General features: G+C 45.2%; 1 protein-coding gene across 7 annotated transcripts in view; it reads left to right on the forward strand.

Annotated features, from left to right (window-relative positions):
* Nucleotides 1-2,412: 2,412 nt before the first annotated feature.
* FAM13A (family with sequence similarity 13 member A) overlaps nucleotides 2,413-22,559 on the forward strand; it is a 243,391-nt gene continuing 223,244 nt past the window's right edge. For 3 of the 7 annotated variants that reach the window (XM_088464434.1, XM_088464438.1, XM_088464440.1), the window contains exons 1-2: nucleotides 2,414-3,037; nucleotides 21,944-22,153. In XM_088464434.1, coding sequence (XP_088320560.1) covers nucleotides 2,764-3,037; nucleotides 21,944-22,153 — 484 coding nt within the window. In that variant the 5' untranslated portion in view covers nucleotides 2,414-2,763. Of the gene's footprint in view, nucleotides 3,038-21,943; nucleotides 22,154-22,559 lie in introns of all 7 variants that reach the window. The other 4 variants (XM_088464437.1, XM_088464436.1, XM_088464435.1 and 1 more) reach the window with 3 other exon arrangements.

A 22,559-nucleotide genomic window follows, 5' to 3' on the forward strand; every position in this document is an offset into this window, starting at 1 on the left:
TATCCAGTAGTTTGCAAAAAGTTGAAATTAACAAATGTATTTTTAATCAGCAAGTTCTAAAATCCCTCTCTCATCAATACAGCACCTCCACATACCTGGCTCACATAATTTAGCCCTCCACATACTTGTCCCACAGCATATACACCTCCACGTACCTGTCCCACATCATTTACACCTTCACATACCTGTCCCACATCATTTACACCTCCACATACCTGTCTCACATAATTTAGCCCTCCACATACTTGTCCCACATCATATACACCTCCACGTACCTGTCCCACATCATTTACATCTCCACATACCTGTCCCACATCATTTACACCTCCACATACCTGTCCCACATCATTTACACCTCCACATACCTGTCCCACATCATTTACACCTCCACGTACCTATCTCACATCATTTACACCTCCACGTACCTGTCCCACATCATTTACAGCTCCACATACCTGTCCCAAATCATTTACACCTCCACATAACTGTCCCACATCATTTACACCTCCACATACCTGTCCCACATGATTTACATACCTGTCCCACATCATTTACACCTCCACACCTCCATGTACCTGTCTCGCATCACTTACACCTCCACGTACCTGTCTCACATCATTTACACCTCCACATACCTATCCCACATCATGTACACCTCCACTTACCTGTCCCACATCATTTACACCTCCACATACCTGCCTCACATCATGTACACCTCCACTTACCTGTCCCACATCATTTACACCTCCACGTACCTATCTCACATCATTTACACCTCCACGTACCTGTCCCACATCATTTACAGCTCCACATACCTGTCCCAAATCATTTACACCTCCACATAACTGTCCCACATCATTTACACCTCCACATACCTGTCCCACATGATTTACATACCTGTCCCACATCATTTACACCTCCACACCTCCATGTACCTGTCTCGCATCACTTACACCTCCACGTACCTGTCTCACATCATTTACACCTCCACATACCTATCCCACATCATGTACACCTCCACTTACCTGTCCCACATCATTTACACCTCCACATACCTGCCTCACATCATTTACACCTCCACATACCTGCCTCACATCATTTACACCTCCACGTACCTGTCCCACATCATTTACACCTCCACTTACCTGTATCACATCATTTACACCTACACATACCTGCCTCACATCAGAATTCATCTGAAAACGGACATATCTATTGCCCAAATTATGCTATATAATGCCCACCATGTGCGTGAGTATTCATTGGGAGTGATGTACCTGTAGGCGTGTACACAGGGGGAGACTGGAGTGCACAGGCACACTCTAATGTTCAGCACCCTCCCACACACACACCTGCAGTGATCGCCGCCAGTTAATGTCCCCCAAACGGCACCCGGTCAGGACTGATTACTGACCAGGTCAATCATGGGAACAGTTGCTCTACTTCCCAGTGTCTTCTTTAAAATATGTGTGCGCCTGATGTGGTGCGATGACATCACGCTGCACGCCTGCCAGCCAGCTCTCTTCCTCGTGCCAGGCAATGAGGAGTATTGCTCATTCAGTGGCGCACTGGCACTTACTTGGCAAGCGTAAGGCATTGACTCTGGCAGCAGCTGTCAAAAGTAGTGTGCGCTGTGTCAGGCTCTCATTGTGAGTGACTTACAGTATGTAAGTAAACTGCTGCAACCTTCAGGGGAAAGGGGGGGAGGGGGAGGATGCGAGGCTGGGGAAATATATAAGTAAAAATAATTCAATACTTTTTTAGGAGGGTGGTATGATTATAAAATACATACATATTTTAACATATAGTAAACAGTTACATATGTATATATATATATATATATATATATATCTGTTTAATATATGTTCAAACATGTATGTTTTTTTTATAACCATAACACCGTCCTAAAAATGTATTGAAGTATTTTTACATATTTATACATAAACCTCCACATTCTTAATGTTATTCTGTACCTCCTGAAGATGGGGGATGCGGATTGATTCGGTGGATGCCTTTTACGGAATGATATGACAATGTAAATACTCCCAATTGTAAGGTGCAGCAGAATATGCTGACGCTATATGAATAACTGTTAATAACGAATTCAAATGTTACTGTTATTACACCAAGGGATCACATCTAGTATGTATCAAAGCTGGGAGAAAGATAAAATTGGAAGCTGATTGGTTAGTACTTTATCTCTCACAACTTAATCTCTCTCCCAGCCTTCATAAATCCCCCCTAATCTTAATTCTATTTAGCATCTGTATCTGTTCTTTTTTGTATGTTTGTACCAAAAGCTGTTCTTATTCTTCCTATATATTTCTTATTCACATGAAGTGTAGACAGAAGAGGGGAGCCACTTTAGCTCATGGACACAGACTTCCTGTCCACCACTCAGCAATTATCTGTCCTGTTCAGGATCTTGTGCTCTCGTCTGTAAATCTGGGTGCAGAATGCATGTGGCAAGGCTTTCCTGTGATGGCAATCATACTTGAGGCTGTACAGTTGCTAGTTCCGCCCAGAGGTTGCTGTGGCGATATTGCTTGGATTTAACTTGTGTACTCTCCCTGATAGACACCCTGCACATATCCTAGCTACAGGGAAGTTGTCTGAGTGCCCTCCCCCTGCCTGCCTGTGTGTTGCTGTGAGAAGGACCCTCCCAGCTCTAACACATCTTCTACTACTTGTAGATCACTTGCACACTCCTCATGACTGCTAGTCTGGCTGCCCTGTGTTGTTTTCTTTTTGCTATGGCACAAAATGCATGAACTGCTGGTTCAAAGAAAAATGCAGCCCCCTGTAGTCACAGCACATGATTGCTCTCTCTTTCTGTGCTCCTTCAAGCAAAGCAAAACTGTTGTTAGGCTGAAAGAAGATATGAAAAAAGTAGTAATGCGGCCTGGCAGAGGACAGCCCCCCATGCCCTGCAGGAAGGTGTTTGGGGTTCTGCTCAGTGAGCTGCATAAGGAGGGTCTGGTGATGAATGGTGTGCCAGCAGTGGTGTGGAGTGTGGTGGAGTACTTGCGCAGTGAAGGTAAGCTTTCCTTAGGTCTTATGTATAGGCTGTTTGTTTATTTATGATTACTTATTTATAATACTTGTTGAAATAGGAGACAAGGGCTAAAACTGCTCACTGACTGTGTATAGATTATATTGTTTTGGAAAGTATCAACATGACATGAGTGTCTGTGTGTGACTTCTTTCTGTGCAATCCTAAAACAGAGGGTTGTGGGAAAAATAACTTTTTGCTGCAGTTCGTACATGCAGTTTTCTAGCGCACCTTTTTCTCTCTGGGGTCTATTCAGCAACAGTGACGATGTTGCCCAGAATATTATCGGGCAACATCGTCATGATATTTTATAAATTCTGATAAAATATGTAAGTTATTCAGCAATATTTTGTGCAGAGACAGCGGTTGCGGTAACACGCTGTCCCTGCAATGTCACAGAAGGCATTGTTATCAGGATTCCGAAAACAATCCCTTCTGTTTGTTCCCTGCGCATGCTCAGTCATGTGTTCGGGAACAGTCTCCGTCCTGGCTTCCCGGTGACCGCGGAGCGGTAAGTACAGCTCCAGCCTCCCGAAATTGATTGATATGTGTATACAGGCTTTATACATGTATATTTATGTGCTTTATATTTAACATTTATATATAAATGTTAAATATAATCACACATAAATATACATGTATACAGGCTAGTATAAAGCCTGTATACACATGACAATCAATTTCGGGAGGTTTAAAAGCCTCTACAGTGACTTACCTGCCGCCGATTACCGGGAAGCATGGACGGAGACTGGGCGGGCTTGCAAGATGCTGCAGGGACTTATGGGAAAATGTCCTCTGTCCCTGCAGTTTTCGGGAAATATAAGTATTTTCTTCATGTAACGCCATTCTGAGATGGCGTTATATGAAGAAAAAATATTTATCGAGTGATTTAACACTTATTGCTTTGCCGAATAGCAAAAAGCGTTAAAGCACTGTAGAGATCAATGACCTGATCCCTACAGTGTGGTACTCAGCGAGATGGGAATCAATGGAAAAGATAATTGCGTTATCTTCTCCATTATCCCATTGCTGAATAGGGGAGCTACATAAAAAATATAGAAATCATAGTCTCCATATTTTTTATGTAAAAAAATCAATAGACCCCCCCTCTGTATATTCCTGGATTATCGTGTTTTATGCTCCGTATCATTATGATATGTTATCAAGTTCAAAGTTAATGAGAAGCTATTATAGGAGCCTATTTATTAAACAAATAATGCATACTACATAAAATCTAAACTTGTTACGTAACCTCCATATTCACTGTTTTCCAAACCCACCTAGGTGATGAAAGGTTACAGTATGTCATATAATGGGTCTAGTGCTTTAAAGTCATATTCTTTTTGAATAGCAGCTGGGGTAGTAGCTGTCAATTGTGAACTTTTGCTTTGAATAGTTATTTAAATTCTTATATTAATTTATTATTCAAATGCAATCTGGTGCCTGCCACGTTTTGTAGTGATCACACTGGGATTGACGCAGTATTGAATGCAAGTTGGCTGTGATTGCTCCCGCATTGTATGCTTTTAAACGTGTATATTTGCCCTTATACAAAATTGCATGCACACATGGTTTCATATTTCATAGCAGCAGCATTATCATCAGTGCACACTTGCACTAGCCCTTACCTGGTACATACAATTGATCATCTTAAAACATGTATAATTATGCATACACACCACACTACATAGCTTGCAATTCCACCAGCACACCCTCACTGAACTGTGCCTATGTGCATACTTCCCAATGACACTCAGTTATGTCACTGAGTTGTGCAAATATATTGCGGGTGGCTTTGTATTGCCCATTCTTGTATATGCTGGGTTAAGGAGCATGCACAGTGCAAAACACTCACTTACATTCATCTCTGCATAAAACCATGCAGTACTACTCCTAGTATATAAATGGGCAGAGCTATTGTGGGACTTACCTGTCCTTCTCACAGCAGTATTTGCTCCTTGGTTCCCCTAATCATCAGACTGATGTCTGTGCTGTATTGGCATTTCTTTAAATGAATTAAATAACTGCTGAGTCACCATTAAGTTTCTCTCATTAGAGTCAGGGATACCTGGCCGTTCTTAAATCAGCAAGTTACACTGAAGTGCCAAAAGTCATGGAATAGATGCCTAGTATTGTGTAGGACCCTCTCCAGCCTGGCGAAGTGCAGCAACTCGCCGTGGCATCTAGTGGACAGAAGACCTCTGGAGAATTGTTGACCCTTGCCGTCTGGGTAGCTTTCCCAGGGCCGCATTAATACTGGGGCTGATGGAGCTACAGCTCCAGGCCCAAAACCAGAATAGGCCCACAGTAACATCTGCTGTGTGGGCCGTTACAGACAGGAAAAATTTTTTCCTGCTTCATTAGCCTACCAGTCCAAGGTCACGCCCCCTCAACCACGGCCACAACCACCCTCCTCCCCCTGCCTTTGCTGCTGCACCGGAAGATCACAAGCTGGCGCACTGCGCAGTAGATCACAATCGGCACAGTAGAATGCTTAATTAGCCTTCCCTGCACCGCTAATGCAGTGAGTCGGCGCCGCGTGACGTCACTGCGTGTGACGTCACTAAGATGCCGCCCGCCACCAGCGCGCCCAGATGTTTCCCGCCGGATCCAGCAGCACAGCCACACAGGCTCAGCAGACAGCGGCTTTTGAAATATATATACAGGTTGAGTCTCCCATATCCAAAATACTTGGGACCAGGGGTATTTTGGATAACAGAATATTTGTATTTTGGAATATTTGCATATCATAATTAAATATCTTGAGAATGGGACTCAAATATACACACAGAATGCATTTATGTGTTATATGGGCCTTATACATACAGCCTGCTTGTAATTTGATATAATATTTTCAATAATTTTGTGGCTCAAGCAAAGTTTGTGTACAGAAATGAAATTCCATTATGTTTCATATACACCTTACACACACACGTGTTTTGGATCTGGATCTTTCTTCGTGTTTTGGATCTGGATTGGTTTTGCCAAAACCACCCTTCCGTGTTTTGGGTTCTGCGTTTTGTGTTTTGGATCTGTATTTTTTTGGAAAAAAGCATAAAAACAGCTAAAATCACAGAATTTGTGGGTTTTTCTGATCCTATGCTTTTATTAACCTCAATAACCTTAATTTCCACTCATTTCCAGTCTATTCTGAACACCTCACAATAGTGTTTTTAGGCCAAAAGGTTGCACTGAGGTAGCTGGATGACTATGCTAAGCGACACGAGTGGGCGGCACAAACACGTGGCCCATCTAGGAGTGACACTGCAGTGGCAGACAGGATGACAGTTTGAAAAACTAGGCCCCAAACAGTACATAATGCAAAGAAAAAAAAGAGGTGCAAGATGGAATTGTCCTTGGGCCCTCCCACCCACCCTTATGTTGTATAAACAGGACATGCACACTTTAACAAACCAATCATTTCAGCGCCAGGATCTGCCACACGATTGTGGCTGAAATGATTGGTTCGTTTGGGCCCCCACAAAACAAGCTGGCAATTAATCTGTCCCTGCACAAACTGGCTCTACGGAAGCAAGATGTCGTCCTAATTCTCCTCATCCACCGATTCCTCACCCTCTTCAGTGTTGTGTACAACCTCATCCTCACAGAGTATTAATTCGTCCCCGCTGGAATCCACCACCACAGGTCCCTGTGTACGTTCTGGAGGCTGGTCTCCCTGGAAGAGTTGATAATTAATTTTGATGAACATCATCTTCTCCACATTTTGTGGAAGCAACCTCCTACGCCTTTCGCTGACAAGGTTCCCGGCTGCACTAAACACTCTTTCGGAGTACACACTGGAGGGGGAAAACTCAGGTAAAATAGAGCCAGTTTGTACAGGGGCCTCCAAATTGCCTCTTTTTCCTGCCAGTACAGGTACGGACTGTCTGACATGCCTACTTGGATGCTGTCACCGATGTAATCCTCCACCATTCTGTCAATGGTGACAGTATCATATGAAGTAACAGTACACATGTCAGAAATTGTTGCCAGGTCCTTCAGTCCGGACCAGATGTCCAAACTTGGTCCTGCCTGCCCTGCATCACCGCCAGCGGGTTGCTTAGGATACCTAAGTTGTTTCCTGGCAGCCCCAGTTGCGGGAGAAAATGAAGAAGGAGCTGTTGACGTGTCACGTACCGCTTCAGCTGACAGTGTTTTCACCAGCAGGTCTTTGCACCTCTGCAGACTTGTGTCGGCCGGAAAGAGAGACACCACGTAGGCTTTAAACCTAGGATTGAGCACGGTGGCCAAAATGTAGTGGTCTGATTTCAACAGATTGACCACCCTGGAATCCTGGCAAAGCGAATGAAGGGCTTCATCCACAAGTCCCACATGCCGAGAGGAATCGCTCTGTCTTAGCTCCTCCTTCACTTTCTTCAGCTGCTTCTGCAAAAGTGATTTTTAAGATTTGTAAAAAAAAAACTTTTTTTTTATGAAACCATTTTGAATAAGTTAAAATGAATGTTCCTCACCTAATTCACTCATAAAAAAACCCGACAATTTTTGAGCTGTTTTTGGAAAAAAAAATCATCAGTTAAGTGGTTAAAGAAGCATAAATATACTTAGTATATATATCACTACTGTGTATAAAGTATTTTACTTGCCTGTAAATAAATATCAGATAATCTGAGCTTGAATTTCACATTTGAACTCACTTAATTCATACGTATGCATGTATTTGCAAATATATATATATATATATATATATATATATATATATATATATGATAAAACGTATGTTAATTGAACTTTATCTATATTTATAAATATATATAAAAATAGTATACATATATTATAGTATATATAAGTATAGTATACATATATTATTATTGAAGACTCCATCTTCAATAATTGGCACCCCTAATGGATAAATATTATATATAAAAGATTCCTCCACAACACGGACCCCTGGGGGCCCACACCACACACCCATATTTTTAATACCTCTCTGGAGTCCCACATCGGCGGTAGCAGCGCTGCACAAATCACCTGGAAAGTGGCTGCTGCGGCTACCTATGCGGCACCATCCTTGTCCATTTCCCCGGTGATCTGTGCAGGTGCAGACTAGTGCCCAGAGTCTACTGCGGTGCTCAATGTGCCGCCGGCCACCGGGGAGAGAGGAGGGGGCCCGGACTGCCCATCCTCTCTTAATATGCCTGTGAGTAGAATATACCATATAAGTTGTAAAACATAAAGTGGATAACACAATGCAGTATTTATAGGTTAATAACTATAAGCATTGTGAGTGACGGAATAAATGATGCATATAGCGATAGCTGGTGAAAGTATGCTAGGTTTTATTCGGAGGCAATGTACTATCATACTTAATGTCCTATTGTGGACTATGCTGCATGTTACTGTGCCAGCAAAGTCACTGGTCACTGTAATGCTTCTTATTATAATGTTCGTGGGAATGATGGTATCCCATTCCACAAGTGGTGCAAGTCCTGCTGAGGTACTCTGCTCTGGAGGGGCGGCATCCTGTACCCTCCGTATGTGTCTTGCTGTGCGTTCCCCTCTTGGTGAGCAGTATCTTGATGTTGTTGTCCTGCACTCCTGCTTCTGCCCCCAATGCTAGAGGCTGACCCATAGTGCGTCCGCACTCGGGAGTAGGACTGGCAACAGAAAACCCAGTCTATTGTGTAAGTGCTTGTCCCCGCCTCTATTCCTCATTACACCCGCAGTTTTGTTTTCATCTCTGCATAAGGGGGGGGGGGCAGAGCTTTCACTGTACCCCAAGATCTGTTGCCGGCCCTGATCGGGCGTCACTTGTGTTCTGCAGGACAGATGCTGCGGTCCCTCAGCGGTGGCCCCCGTCTCCACGGCATGTTCTGTGAAATATAATACATGATTATTTTTCATTTTTGGTGTCGTGTTTTAAACAATATGGCATCTTGCATGTGGGGCAAGGATGGCGCAGCATATAGTCCCAATACAGTGCTAGGTTTAGTGGCCATTTTCCCCAAACTGTGAATGCGCACCTGCCACAATGAGGTAACTCATAGACAATAAAAATGGCAACAATAAGCGCTTCACCTAAAGGAGGTCCACAAAGTCCACGAAAAAAGTTATGTCTTGTAGTAAAATAATTTTTCACACTCCACTTCTCATGCGACGCTGCTATTTCTCCAATAACACTGTTGTTCTTTATGTCATAGATTAATCTAAAGCAATAAGGGATATATGTACTAAGCCACAGAGAGAGAAAACGTACCCAGCAATCAGCTTCTAATTGTCATTTTTCAAATACAGCCTGTAAAGTGACAGTTAGGAGCTGATTGGTTGATACACCTACTTTAGTGGAGGTAACGGCATACTTACCGACATTTCGGTGCAGCAGGGAGGGTGGGGGCGGTTTCAGGTGGCAGAACGGAGGCGTGCCGAAGCGATTGCGTTATCCTGACCCTGCCCCCGATTCTATAATGCTGATATTACCGGCAATATAAAGCAGGCGGCGGGGCTACGATGACGCGATTCAGCCTGAATTGCATCATCACACCCCCGGACCGCCCACTATCACGGCGGGCGCGGCGGGGGGAGGTCGCCATTCTGGGGGGCTTGCTTACTCTTGCAGGGTGACGGGAGCTGCACCCGATTTTCAGGAGGCTCCCGGCAGTCCCGGGAGAGTAGGCAAGTATGGTAATGGGGAGTGTCGGCAAAAAAATGCAGGCGTGTCGCAACTGTTTTGTGGGTATGTCGCATCCTGTGTCTGCAATCCCGTATGGAAGAAAAAAGTCTCTGGCGTCTTAGTGAGCTCGCCCATTCTACGTGACCAGAGGGTGCCTCAGAAGACCAATGTTCAAAAGAACTGCTTCTTCGTACGTGGATGCTTGGATTTGCAAAGACGTAGGGGGGGGTCTCAATACATTACTGGGCGTCTGCGACATTTGCATATTTTCGCAGCTGCAATGACATTATCACACAACTCTGAATCAGGCCTAGAATGCAATAAAATGTGTTTGAAAAAATACTTATTTGACATAAAACTTAAAATTGATATCACACAATACATATACACTTCCCATTATCAAGTATAACACACATGGCATTAACAGTGAAATGTTCATATAGTAAGTTATACAGACCTGATGTCATAAGCAAAGCTGCACCTAGAAGAACAGCAGGTGGGTGAGGATGATGTGGAGAATATGGAGACCGCACATGATGGTACCTTGCCGGTCTAGCTGATATAACTGCTGGCGGATACAGGAGATGTCTGGGCTGTATGCCTGGCAGAGGAGAAGGAATAAGAAGGAAACTACATTTAGCCAAAGAGTGAGGAGGATTCACAAGGGGAATTCATCTGCGTATGTATCCCTTTTCCTTATTCACTATCATGTGCCAGCAATTTCCCTGACTATACAGCGTGCCAGCACTCTCACTAACTATACTGTGTGCCAGCAATCTCATTACCCATACTGTATGCTGGCACTCTCACTGACTATACAGCGTGCCAGCACTCTCACTGACCATACAGCATGCTGGCACTCTCACTAACTATATATTGTGCCGGCACTCTCATTACCCATACTGTATGCTGGCACTCTCACTAACTATACAGTGTGCTGGCACTCTCACTAACCATACAGTGTGCTGGCACTCTCACTAACTATACAGTATGCTGGCACTCTCACTAACTATACAGCGTGCTGGCACTCTCACTAACTATACATTGTGCCGGCACTCTCACTAACTATACTGTGTGCCAGCAATCTCATTACCCATACTGTATGCTGGCACTCTCACTAACTATATTGTGTGCCGGCACTCTCACTAACTATACTGTGTGCCAGCAATCTCATTACCCATACTGTATGCTGGCACTCTCACTGTACAGCGTGCCGGCACTCTCACTAACTAAACAGCGTGCCAGCACTCTCACTGACTATACAGGATGCCGGCACTCTCACTGACTATACATTGTGCCGGCACTCTCATTACCCATACTGTATGCTGGCACTCTCACTAACTATACAGCGTGCTAGCACTCTCACTGACTATACAGCGTGCCGGCACTCTCACTGACTATACAGCGTGCCGGCACTCTCACTGACTATACAGCGTGCCGGCACTCTCACTGACTATACAGCGTGCCGGCACTCTCACTGACTATACAGCGTGCCGGCACTCTCACTGACTATACAGCGTGCCGGCACTCTCACTGACTATACAGCGTGCCGGCACTCTCACTGACTACACAGCGTGCCGGCACTCTCACTGACTATACAGCGTGCCGGCACTCTCACTGACTATACAGCGTGCCGGCACTCTCACTGACTATACAGCGTGCCGGCACTCTCACTAACTATACTGTGTGCCAGCACTCTCACTAACTCTACTGTGTGCCAGCAATCTCTTTACCCATACTGTATGCTGGCACTCTCACTAACTATACAGCGTGCTGGCACTCTCACTAACTATTCTGTGTCAGCAATCTCATTACCCATACTGTATGCTGGCACTCTCACTGACTATACAGCGTGCTAGCACTCTCACTGACTATACAGCGTGCCAGCACTCTCACTGACCATACAGCATGCTGGCACTCTCACTAACTATACAGCGTGCTGGAACTCTCACTAACTATATATTGTGCCGGCACTCTCATTACCCATACTGTATGCTGGCACTCTCACTAACTATACAGTGTGCTGGCACTCTCACTAACCATACAGTATGCTGGCACTCTCACTAACTATACAGCGTGCTGGCACTCTCACTAACTATACATTGTGCCAGCAATCTCATTACCCATACTGTATGCTGGCACTCTCACTAACTATATTGTGTGCCGGCACTCTCACTAACTATACTGTGTGCCAGCAATCTCATTACCCATACTGTATGCTGGCACTCTCACTGTACAGCGTGCCGGCACTCTCACTAACTAAACAGCGTGCCAGCACTCTCACTGACTATACAGGATGCCGGCACTCTCACTGACTATACATTGTGCCGGCACTCTCATTACCCATACTGTATGCTGGCACTCTCACTAACTATACAGCGTGCCAGCAATCTCATTACCCATACTGTATGCTGGCACTCTCACTGACTATACAGCGTGCCAGCACTCTCACTGACCATACAGCATGCTGGCACTCTCACTAACTATATATTGTGCCGGCACTCTCATTACCCATACTGTATGCTGGCACTCTCACTAACTATACAGTGTGCTGGCACTCTCACTAACCATACAGTGTGCTGGCACTCTCACTAACCATACAGTGTGCTGGCACTCTCACTAACCATACAGCATGCTGGCACTCTCACTAACTATACAGCGTGCTGGCACTCTCACTAACTATACATTGTGCCGGCACTCTCACTAACTATACTGTGTGCCAGCAATCTCATTACCCATACTGTATGCTGGCACTCTCACTAACTATATTGTGTGCCGGCACTCTCACTAACTATACTGTGTGCCAGCAATCTCATTACCCATACTGTATGCTGGCACTCTCACTGTACAGCGTGCCGGCACTCTCACTAACTAAACAGCGTGCCAGCACTCTCACTGACTATACAGGATGCCGGCACTCTCACTGACTATACATTGTGCCGGCACTCTCATTACCCATACTGTATGCTGGCACTCTCATTACCCATACTGTATGCTGGCACTCTCACTAACTATACAGCGTGCTAGCACTCTCACTGACTATACAGTGTGCCGGCACTCTCACTGACTCTACTGTGTGCCAGCAATCTCTTTACCCATACTGTATGCTGGCACTCTCACTAACTATACAGCGTGCCGGCACTCTCATTACCCATACTGTATACTGGCACTCTCACTAACTATATTGTGTGCCGGCACTCTCATTACCCATACTGTATACTGGCACTCTCACTGACTATACAGCGTGCCGGCACTCTCACTAACTATACTGTGTGTCAGCAATCTCATTACCCATACTGTATGCTGGCACTCTCACTGACTATACAGCGTGCCGGCACTCTCATTACCCATACTGTATACTTGCACTCTCACTGACTATACAGCGTGCCGGCACTCTCACTGACTATACAGCGTGCCGGCACTCTCACTGACTATACAGCGTGCCGGCACTCTCACTGACTATACAGCGTGCCGGCACTCTCACTGACTATACATTGTGCCGGCACTCTCATTACCCATACTGTATGCTGGCACTCTCACTAACTATACAGCGTGCTAGCACTCTCACTGACTATACAGCGTGCCGGCACTCTCACTGACTATACAGCGTGCCAGCACTCTCATTACCCATGCTGTATGCTGGCACTCTCACTAACTATACATTGTGCCGGCACTCTCATTACCCATACTGTATACTGGCACTCTCACTGACTATACAGCGTGCCGGCACTCTCACTAACTATACTGTGTGTCAGCAATCTCATTACCCATACTGTATGCTGGCACTCTCACTGACTATACAGCGTGCCGGCACTCTCATTACCCATACTGTATACTTGCACTCTCACTGACTATACAGCGTGCCGGCACTCTCACTGACTATACAGCGTGCCGGCACTCTCACTGACTATACAGCGTGCCGGCACTCTCACTGACTATACAGCGTGCCGGCACTCTCACTGACTATACAGCGTGCCGGCACTCTCACTGACTATACAGCGTGCCGGCACTCTCACTGACTATACAGCGTGCCGGCACTCTCACTGACTATACAGCGTGCCGGCACTCTCACTGACTATACAGCGTGCCGGCACTCTCACTGACTATACAGCGTGCCGGCACTCTCACTGACTATACAGCGTGCCGGCACTCTCACTGACTATACAGCGTGCCGGCACTCTCACTGACTATACAGCGTGCCGGCACTCTCACTGACTATACAGCGTGCCGGCACTCTCACTGACTATACAGCGTGCCGGCACTCTCACTGACTATACAGCGTGCCGGCACTCTCACTGACTATACAGCGTGCCGGCACTCTCACTGACTATACAGCGTGCCGGCACTCTCACTGACTATACAGCGTGCCGGCACTCTCACTGACTATACAGCGTGCCGGCACTCTCACTGACTATACAGCGTGCCGGCACTCTCACTGACTATACAGCGTGCCGGCACTCTCACTGACTATACAGCGTGCCGGCACTCTCACTGACTATACAGCGTGCCGGCACTCTCACTGACTATACAGCGTGCCGGCACTCACTGACTATACAGCGTGCCGGCACTCTCACTGACTATACAGCGTGCCGGCAATCTCATTACCCATACTGTATGTCGCCACTCTCACTAACTATACTATGTGCCAGCAATCTCATTACCCATACTGTATGCCGGCACTCTCACTAACTATACATCGTGCCGGCACTCTCACTGACTATACAGTGTGCCAGCAATCTCATTACCCATACTGTATGTCGCCACTCTCACTAACTATGCTATATGCCAGCAATCTCATTACCCATACTGTATGCCGGCACTCTCACTAACTATACATCGTGCCGGCACTCTCACTGACTATACAGTGTGCCAGCAATCTCATTACCCATACTGTATGTCGCCACTCTCACTAACTATACTATGTGCCAGCAATCTCATTACCCATACTGTATGCTAGCACTCTCACTGACTATACAGCGTGCCGGCATTCTCACTGACTATACAGCGTGCCGGCATTCTCACTGACTATACAGCGTGCCGGCATTCTCACTGACTATACAGCGTGCCGGCATTCTCACTGACTATACAGCGTGCCGGCACTCTCACTGACTATACAGCGTGCCGGCACTCTCACTGACTATACAGCGTGCCGCCAATCTCACTAACTATACTGTGTGCCAGCAATCTCATTACCCATACTGTATGCCAGCACTCTCACTAACTACACTGTATGCCGACACTCTCACTAACTCATTACTCATACTTTGTGCCGGCACTCTTACTAACTATACTGTGTGCCAGCAACCTCACTGACTATACAGCGTGTCGGCAATCTCACTGACTATACAGCGTGCCTGCACCCTCAATAACTATACTGTGTGCTAGCAATCTCACTAACTATACTGTGTGTCGGCAGTCTTACTAACTATACAGTGTGGAGGCACTCTCACTACCTATACTGTATGCTAGCAATCTCACTAGCTATGTTTAGCCGCTGGTTCAAATCCCGACAGGAGAAGCCCAACAGGTGAAGATCCCGATGCCAGCTGGTAAGGACCCTAACCCTACCCTCTCCTCCCCTAACCCTCCCTTAGGAGTGCCTGACCCTAAGTCCTCTCTGGGGGTGCCTAATCCTAACCCCCCTTCCCGCACCCTAAACCTAACCCTCCCGGGGGTGCCTCACCCTAACCTACTGCCAGGGGTGCCTAACCCAAATCCTTTCCCCTAGGGGTGCCTAACCCTAATCTCCCCCCAAAAAAACCTAACCCTAACCCCGCTACACTCCTTAAACCCAACCCTTCTCCCCCCCCCCCCCCCCCCCTGCGGCTAATGTTAAGGACGCCCCGTATTTTGACGCCTATCTTAAGTCCCCCATCGGGCTTCCCCTGTCGGGATATAGACCAGCGGCATTCAGTCTTCCGGTCTATAAACTGCATCTCCTCACTAACTATAACAGAGAAATACAGTAATTTATGCCATTAAGACCATTGAGGCTTTTCTATCAGTACAATTGGACAACACATATAACATTTAAATTACCAGGAGCCACAAGGTCTTCATGTACTTTTTTATTTGTTGAAATATACCAGGTCCTTTAAAATGAAACAGAAATATATACATATGTTCTTATTAATGAGGAAAATGACATTAGTATTACACCAGAATAAGAATTTATGTCTCTCAGGGTGTGGGAATAAGAGAAAGACAGGGATAAATAGGACATTGTATTATCCATACATCAGAGAGCTATGAAGCTCTCAGTCACCTCCATGCAGGGTCAGACCTACCGGTGGTGTAGCCGGTGCATTGCACCAGGGCTCGTAGCAATGAAAGGGCCCACAGCTGGTGGCATTATCAGAGAGCCGTACTAACAAAATGTGTCACACTGACTCATTACACCATGCTGCAGCTGGTCGTGAGCCATAACTAAGGAGAGGTGGTCCGGCCAGTGGAGAAGAGAAGACCTCTTCCCTTAGTATCCTCTAGCTGTCACTATACACTAGAGTTACTCCACTCTAAAGCTGGGTACCCAGGACCCAGTGATACATTGCACACGCTGTACACAATGCATAATCCCGTGTACAATGCCATAAATGTATAGCGACATAATAAGAAAATAACACCCACATAACTCAAATGATCTACATGCACAAGTCTTTGCCATGCAAGCCAGGGCTATCTGTGTTATTTATATGAGAAACGTCTCTAACAAATATAGCCTTACCATTCTCTCCCATCTCCTGCATAAGGTAGGCCTCATATGCCTCCGGGCTGGTATACTTCTCTGCAAAAAAAATAAAATTATTACAAACACTATCAAGTCATGAATTGTCCAGCATCAGGCTAGTGAACTAGACTTCTGACTAGACCCCTACCAAATCCCAAACATACAAAACATCTACCACACAGAGGGGCCTATTTATCACAAACAGTTGCAGAAAATCCCAGTTTTCAGGGGATATACACAAATGCGCATTAAGTATCACCTGTACGTATGACGGAGGAACTGCAGCAGATATCTCCATACCTGCCACAACAGCAATGCCTACCACTGTGCCAATCATAGTTCTGCCCACCACAATAACACTTAAAATAAGAAATGTGGGATAAATGAAGTTCATTAAGTGCCAATTCTCCTGGAACAAGTTGTGAGACATAAACTAGCTGTAATGCCTAGCGTAGTCTAACTTTTATTAAATTTGTTTTCTCTTCCCCCCCCCCCTTGCTCTCTCTCTTCCCCACCCCAAGTCTTTCTCCCCACCTCTTCTCCCTCCCTATACTGTCTCTCTATCACCGCCCTCTGACTCTTTCCTGTAACATCACTGACACTGGTGGGAGGGGTCAGGCCAGCTGTCACTACCAGCCAACATGATGACATCATTTTAATCAGCAATCAATTTTTTTTCTTTAAAGAGATTGGAAAAACGTATTTGATAAATAAAAACTCACCATGTATTTTCATATACACCGGAATTTCCCTGGTTGTGTCTGCAGATAATAAAATATATTGAATTGAACATTATCTGAAACCCATATTTGGCCATTCAGTTACATTATTTAATAAAGGAAATTGTTAAAATAAAGTATACAAATAACAGAGACACAGGGACATGGGGGTCTATGGGCCTGATTCAGCAAGAGTCACAATTGCTAAGCTGCACGCAGGCTATAGATATATGATGTATGCACGCAGGCAGCTTTGCAATTGTGATCCTTGCAGATGTGATAATGCAGCAGGAGGCATCACACCTGCTGCATTACTCATCCGAGCTGCGTTGTCCAACGCAGCATTGGATAATCTGCAGACCATCGGCCGGCTAAGGTGGCCCATGGGGTAACGCAATCTGGCCACCGCAGATGAGAGGAAGAGGCAGGAAAATCTCCATCAGCCGACAGAGATCCTGGTCTCTTCCCTCCCCCCTGACACCATCGCCACCCCCTCCCCATCCACAAACGGTGGAAGACTGTCAATCAATAACAGTCTGCTGCCAGTCTGCTTGCGGGACCGCAGACCCGTTCAACACATGCACAGAACGGGTCAGGTGCCTGCGCAGATTCCGAAATCTAATCTGCACAAGCACCGGATCTGTACTGCGCATATGCAGTATGGGCCCTGAGTGTTCGCACACAGAGCGGCAGCATACTGTCAGTGATTGACAGTCTGCTGCCATTTGGGGGCAGGGTGGGGGGCTGCATAGACCTCTTATTTCCCCAAATGGAGGTGCGTCATCGCCATTGTGGGTGAGGGAAGAGGCCAGGATCTTCGTCGGCTTACAGAGATTTCCTGGCCTCTTTTCCTCATCTGCAATAGCCAGGCTGTGTGACCCCATGGTCACTTAGCTGGACATGGAGTACTATACGCTGATGATCGGATGCTGCATCCGTGGACGCAGGTCGGATCATTAATGCATGCAGGAGACGTGGTGCCTCCTGCTGCAGTAACATAACTGCAAGGCTGGAATTGCAAAGCTGCTTGCGTGCAGCTTTGCAATGCCATCCTGTGCTAAATCAGCCCCACAGTCTCAAGTCAAGTTCTGAGTCTTAAAGCCAATTTGAAATTGTTGTTGTCTGAGTTAAGACCCATAATCAACATCATGTATACTATATATCTTAAATAGTCTGTTTTAGTAAAAAAAACAAAAAAACTTTATAAAATTAGGGGGAGAATGCTCTGGTCCTGGACTTCCCTGGTCATTTATGATTGGTGGCGGCTCCAGAGGTGGGGCAGTAGCGCAGTCCAAACTTCAATTAGGGGAGTCACACCAACTGCCAGTGAGTCCCAGCCAGTGATGTGTGGCAGTGTGTGAAATGACAGTTGGTGTGGCTCCCCTATTTGACTTTTGAACTGTGCTGCAGCCCCGCCTCTTACCAGGGAAGTCCAGGACCAGAGCATTGTGTCCCTCCTGGAGAGGGTCATGTTGGGAGGTATGGATTTAATAAAGCTTGGAGATTGATAAAATTGGAGATAAATAGCACCAACCAATCAGCTCAAAACTGTCACTTTACAGGCTATGGCCCCCATTTATTATTGAATTTAATCACCAAAACGAGTGATAAATTTCACTGTGTATGATAAATGGTTCTCCAGCCAATCAGCTCCCAACTGTCATTTATCTAACAGTTGACAGTTGGGAGCTGATTGGCTTGAGCACCATTTATCATACACAGTGAAATTTATCACTGTAAAGTGACAGTTAGGAGCTGACTAGTTGGTGCTATTTATCTACAATTTTATCTCTCGCTAAGCTTTATTAAATCTCCCCCTAATTTTATAAAGTTTGTTTTCACCACTTTAACAATTACATAAATAGAAAGCAAAGAGCCCCCCTTTACTAAAATAAATTCATAAAAATGAATTGTTACTTACCTTTCGATAATAAGCCGAATAGGCAAATGAAGCAAAAAACTACGAGCATTTTCATATCACTGTCGCACTCACTATCCCTCACTCATCTGAGAGTGAGGCCACAGGTCCTCATCATGGACTCATCTCACAGCCTGTGATGTCATAATGTTACCTATTACATGGGATGTAGCCACCAGTCTGTATTGGGCTCACTATATTTATTGGATGTGATTTATTATTGCCAAAAGAACTATGAATATTTGTTGCATCCATGTCTTAATTTTTAGTTGAAAGTGACTGGTGGCTTATTCCCTATCTCCCTATTTATCCCCCTCACTTCCAGAAGGCATGAGAAGGAAAGGAGGGCATTATTACTGATACTAGATGGATGATTTCTGAGGCCTAGTATAGTGTATGCCCAAAGTCCTAATCTTCCATATATGACAATATTAAAGGACGCCCAATGTACAGTAGGAGATGCATTAAGAGAATTTATTTTAAATTAAAAAATTATTTTTCTTTACAATAACACAGGACAAGCACGGGGCCTCCTCTCATACCCCATACATGGACTTATTTATACACAATGTGATAATTTATGTTTCATAAGGCATCCCATACATACCTATCTTACATACATACATATATGGGGGGGGGCTTAGCACGCACGTGCTCCAGGCACCCTGGCCACATGCTACACCTCTGCACACACCTCACATCACTAATCACACCCTGTGGTGCTGGTCACACCCCCTGCGGCGCCACACAATAGGCCCTTCATAAATTTCAGCTCCAGGCCCAAGTTGACATTAATCTGGCACTGAGCTTTCCACAGCTACCTGATATTTGTAGGTGCAAGATCTTGGGAGCAAATGTACCTTTTCACCACGTCCCATAAATGCTCAATTGGGTTCACGTTGGGCGAACAGAGGCCCTGAATCAGAGCCGGACATTCTGACAGAGCGCACGCTCTGAATCAGGGCCGTCCTTCTGAATTTTTAGAGCGGCCTCCTGGCCGCTCGTATAGCTGTGGGTGTCAACCCACAGCTATAGCGAGCGGCCAGGAAGATGGTCGCGATGGTCAAGACCATCGCGACCATCGGGCTTGCGACAAGACCCTTGTGGTAGGGTCTCGTTGCCGCAAGCCCTGGAGTGCTTTTGGCTCTATAAGAGCCAAAAGCACTCCCACTCCCATGTGATGTCAGTGGGGCCGGCCCCAGACGGTAGGCGTTCCCATGGGAACGCCTCCGTCTGGCCAGGCACGCCCCCGAAAGAGGGCGTGCTGTCACTCACCATCGACAGCACAGCCCCATTGTAGAGAGACCCATAGCGACGGCTTGCCGGTCGCTATCCAGGTCTCGCGCATGCGCACGACGGAGCCGGGTCCGTCGTGCGCATGCGCACTGGGCCAACATCGACCTGCTTTGCGAGCGTTCAGCGCTCGCAAGCGGGTCTGAATTAGGCCCAGAGTTGGAACTCTCCAGACTGCTTCTTGAATCAATTTTGGAAAACTTAGTATCCCCAATTCAAATTACACCACACAGTAGCACAATAAGATTGTGCTACTGTGTGGTGTCATTTGAGATGGGGATACTATTGTGTGACCACGACCCTTTTTGTGTCCTCGCCCCCTTGTGGCGCGCGCGTGCCAAGGGGGGGGGGTGAGTTCGACTTCCATAGGACCGCTTTAAGCACGGGAATACTGGTACACACATGACATCGTAGATTGAGGAATGTTGAGTGTGTGCACAACTTCGGAAAAGTCCCATCCACCAGGCACACACTACCATGCCCCGTTCGAACTCTGATAATTCATGACGCCTTACCTTCAACAGCCTAGCCCGTGTTCATACTGACTCACAAGATGTCAGATAACACTTGGTGCAGGTTTGGGCATTTCGAGGACATCACAGTACAGTGACGCCGCCTACCATTACCTTTACTTATTGATACACCATGATTTCAGTGTAGATTACGCTTATTGGTACCATTTGCATTATTTGAATTAATCCTCATTGTGATTATATTTCTTTTCTCAAATGTATCACTTTCTAAGTGATTGGTGTATTCTTGTTTTATATATATATATATGTATATATATATATATATATATATATATATAAGAATAGGGGATTTGTGCGGTTTTTTTTTTTTTCTACAATGCTGATACATAAGCAAAATAAATTTTATTATGACTTTACATTCAACTGAGAAATGATATCACATCAGTAATGTATTACTGTATAAAGAATATGACTTAAACTAACATGCTCAACACTTATTAATGGTTGGGTATGATATCCCGATAGTCAAATTGCGTCACCAAAATCATGAGCGGGTCTTGGCAACCATAATCACGACACAGACTAAATACCGACAATCAACATACCGACAGTTAAAATAATTACAGGGTCATAAGCTAGAAATGGACAAAATCCTGAAAATCTAAATTCTGACAAAATACCAACAGGTCACTATACCGACATGGACAAAATACCAACACGTTCAAAATGCCAACACTTCAAAATCCTGACAATGTATTTACACTCTATATAGGTGGAAATTGTGCAAAAAAAGAAATAAAAATACCTACAGATGTTTCCTCATAAACCCATATTATAGCAGATAGCATCAATTACTGTGAATATGGGTTTACGAGGAAGCATCTGTAGGTATTTTTGTTTTTTGTTGCACAATTATATAGAGTGTAAATACATTGTCAGGCTTTTAACTGTCAGGATTGTGTCCATGTAGGTATTATGGGTATCAACATTTGATGTTGGGATTTAGTCAGGTGGGATTTTGACGACATCCCCATATGAGGACAAGTAATGAATTTTGCTGATTGATTTGACAAGAATGGTATCCTCTGCACAGATTAAGTGTAAAGATGTTTTAATATGTTGTATGTTTTCAGGGATAACACATGAAGGCCTTTTCAGGGTGAATGGCAATGTCAAAGTGGTGGAACAACTGCGGGTGAGATATGAAATGGGTGAGCAGGTGACATTATCTGAGGATGGAGATGTCCATTCAGCTGCCAGTTTACTTAAACTGTTCCTCCGAGAGATGCCAGGTGGATTGATCGGTGCTGCAATGCTCCCCAAGTTTATTCAGTCTTACCAGGGTGAGTACAGCAATATAAAAACCTCAATGCCATGGAAGATATATATATATATATATATATATATATATATATATATATATATATATTTTATTAGGTACACATTTCCAGTTCCCCTTTGCTCCCAACACAGCCTGAGTTCTTCATTGCATAAATTCAGCAAGGTTGTCAGAAACATTCCTTATTGATTCTGGTCAATGGTGAGCTATTAAGATCATGCTGTTGCTGCATATTCATGCTGTAAATCTCCCTTTACACCACATTCCAAGGTTGCTCTATAGGATGGAGATCTGGTAACTGAGGAGGCCATTGGAGTTCACTGACCTCATTGTCATGTTTGTGGAACCAACTTGAGTTGATGTGTGCTTTGTGACATGACGCATGTTCCTGATAGTAGTAGTCTCTAGAC

The sequence above is a fragment of the Taudactylus pleione genome, unplaced genomic scaffold (genome assembly GCF_031769625.1).
Source record: "Taudactylus pleione unplaced genomic scaffold, aTauple2 ptg000055l, whole genome shotgun sequence".
NCBI classification, from domain to species: domain Eukaryota; kingdom Metazoa; phylum Chordata; class Amphibia; order Anura; family Myobatrachidae; genus Taudactylus; species Taudactylus pleione.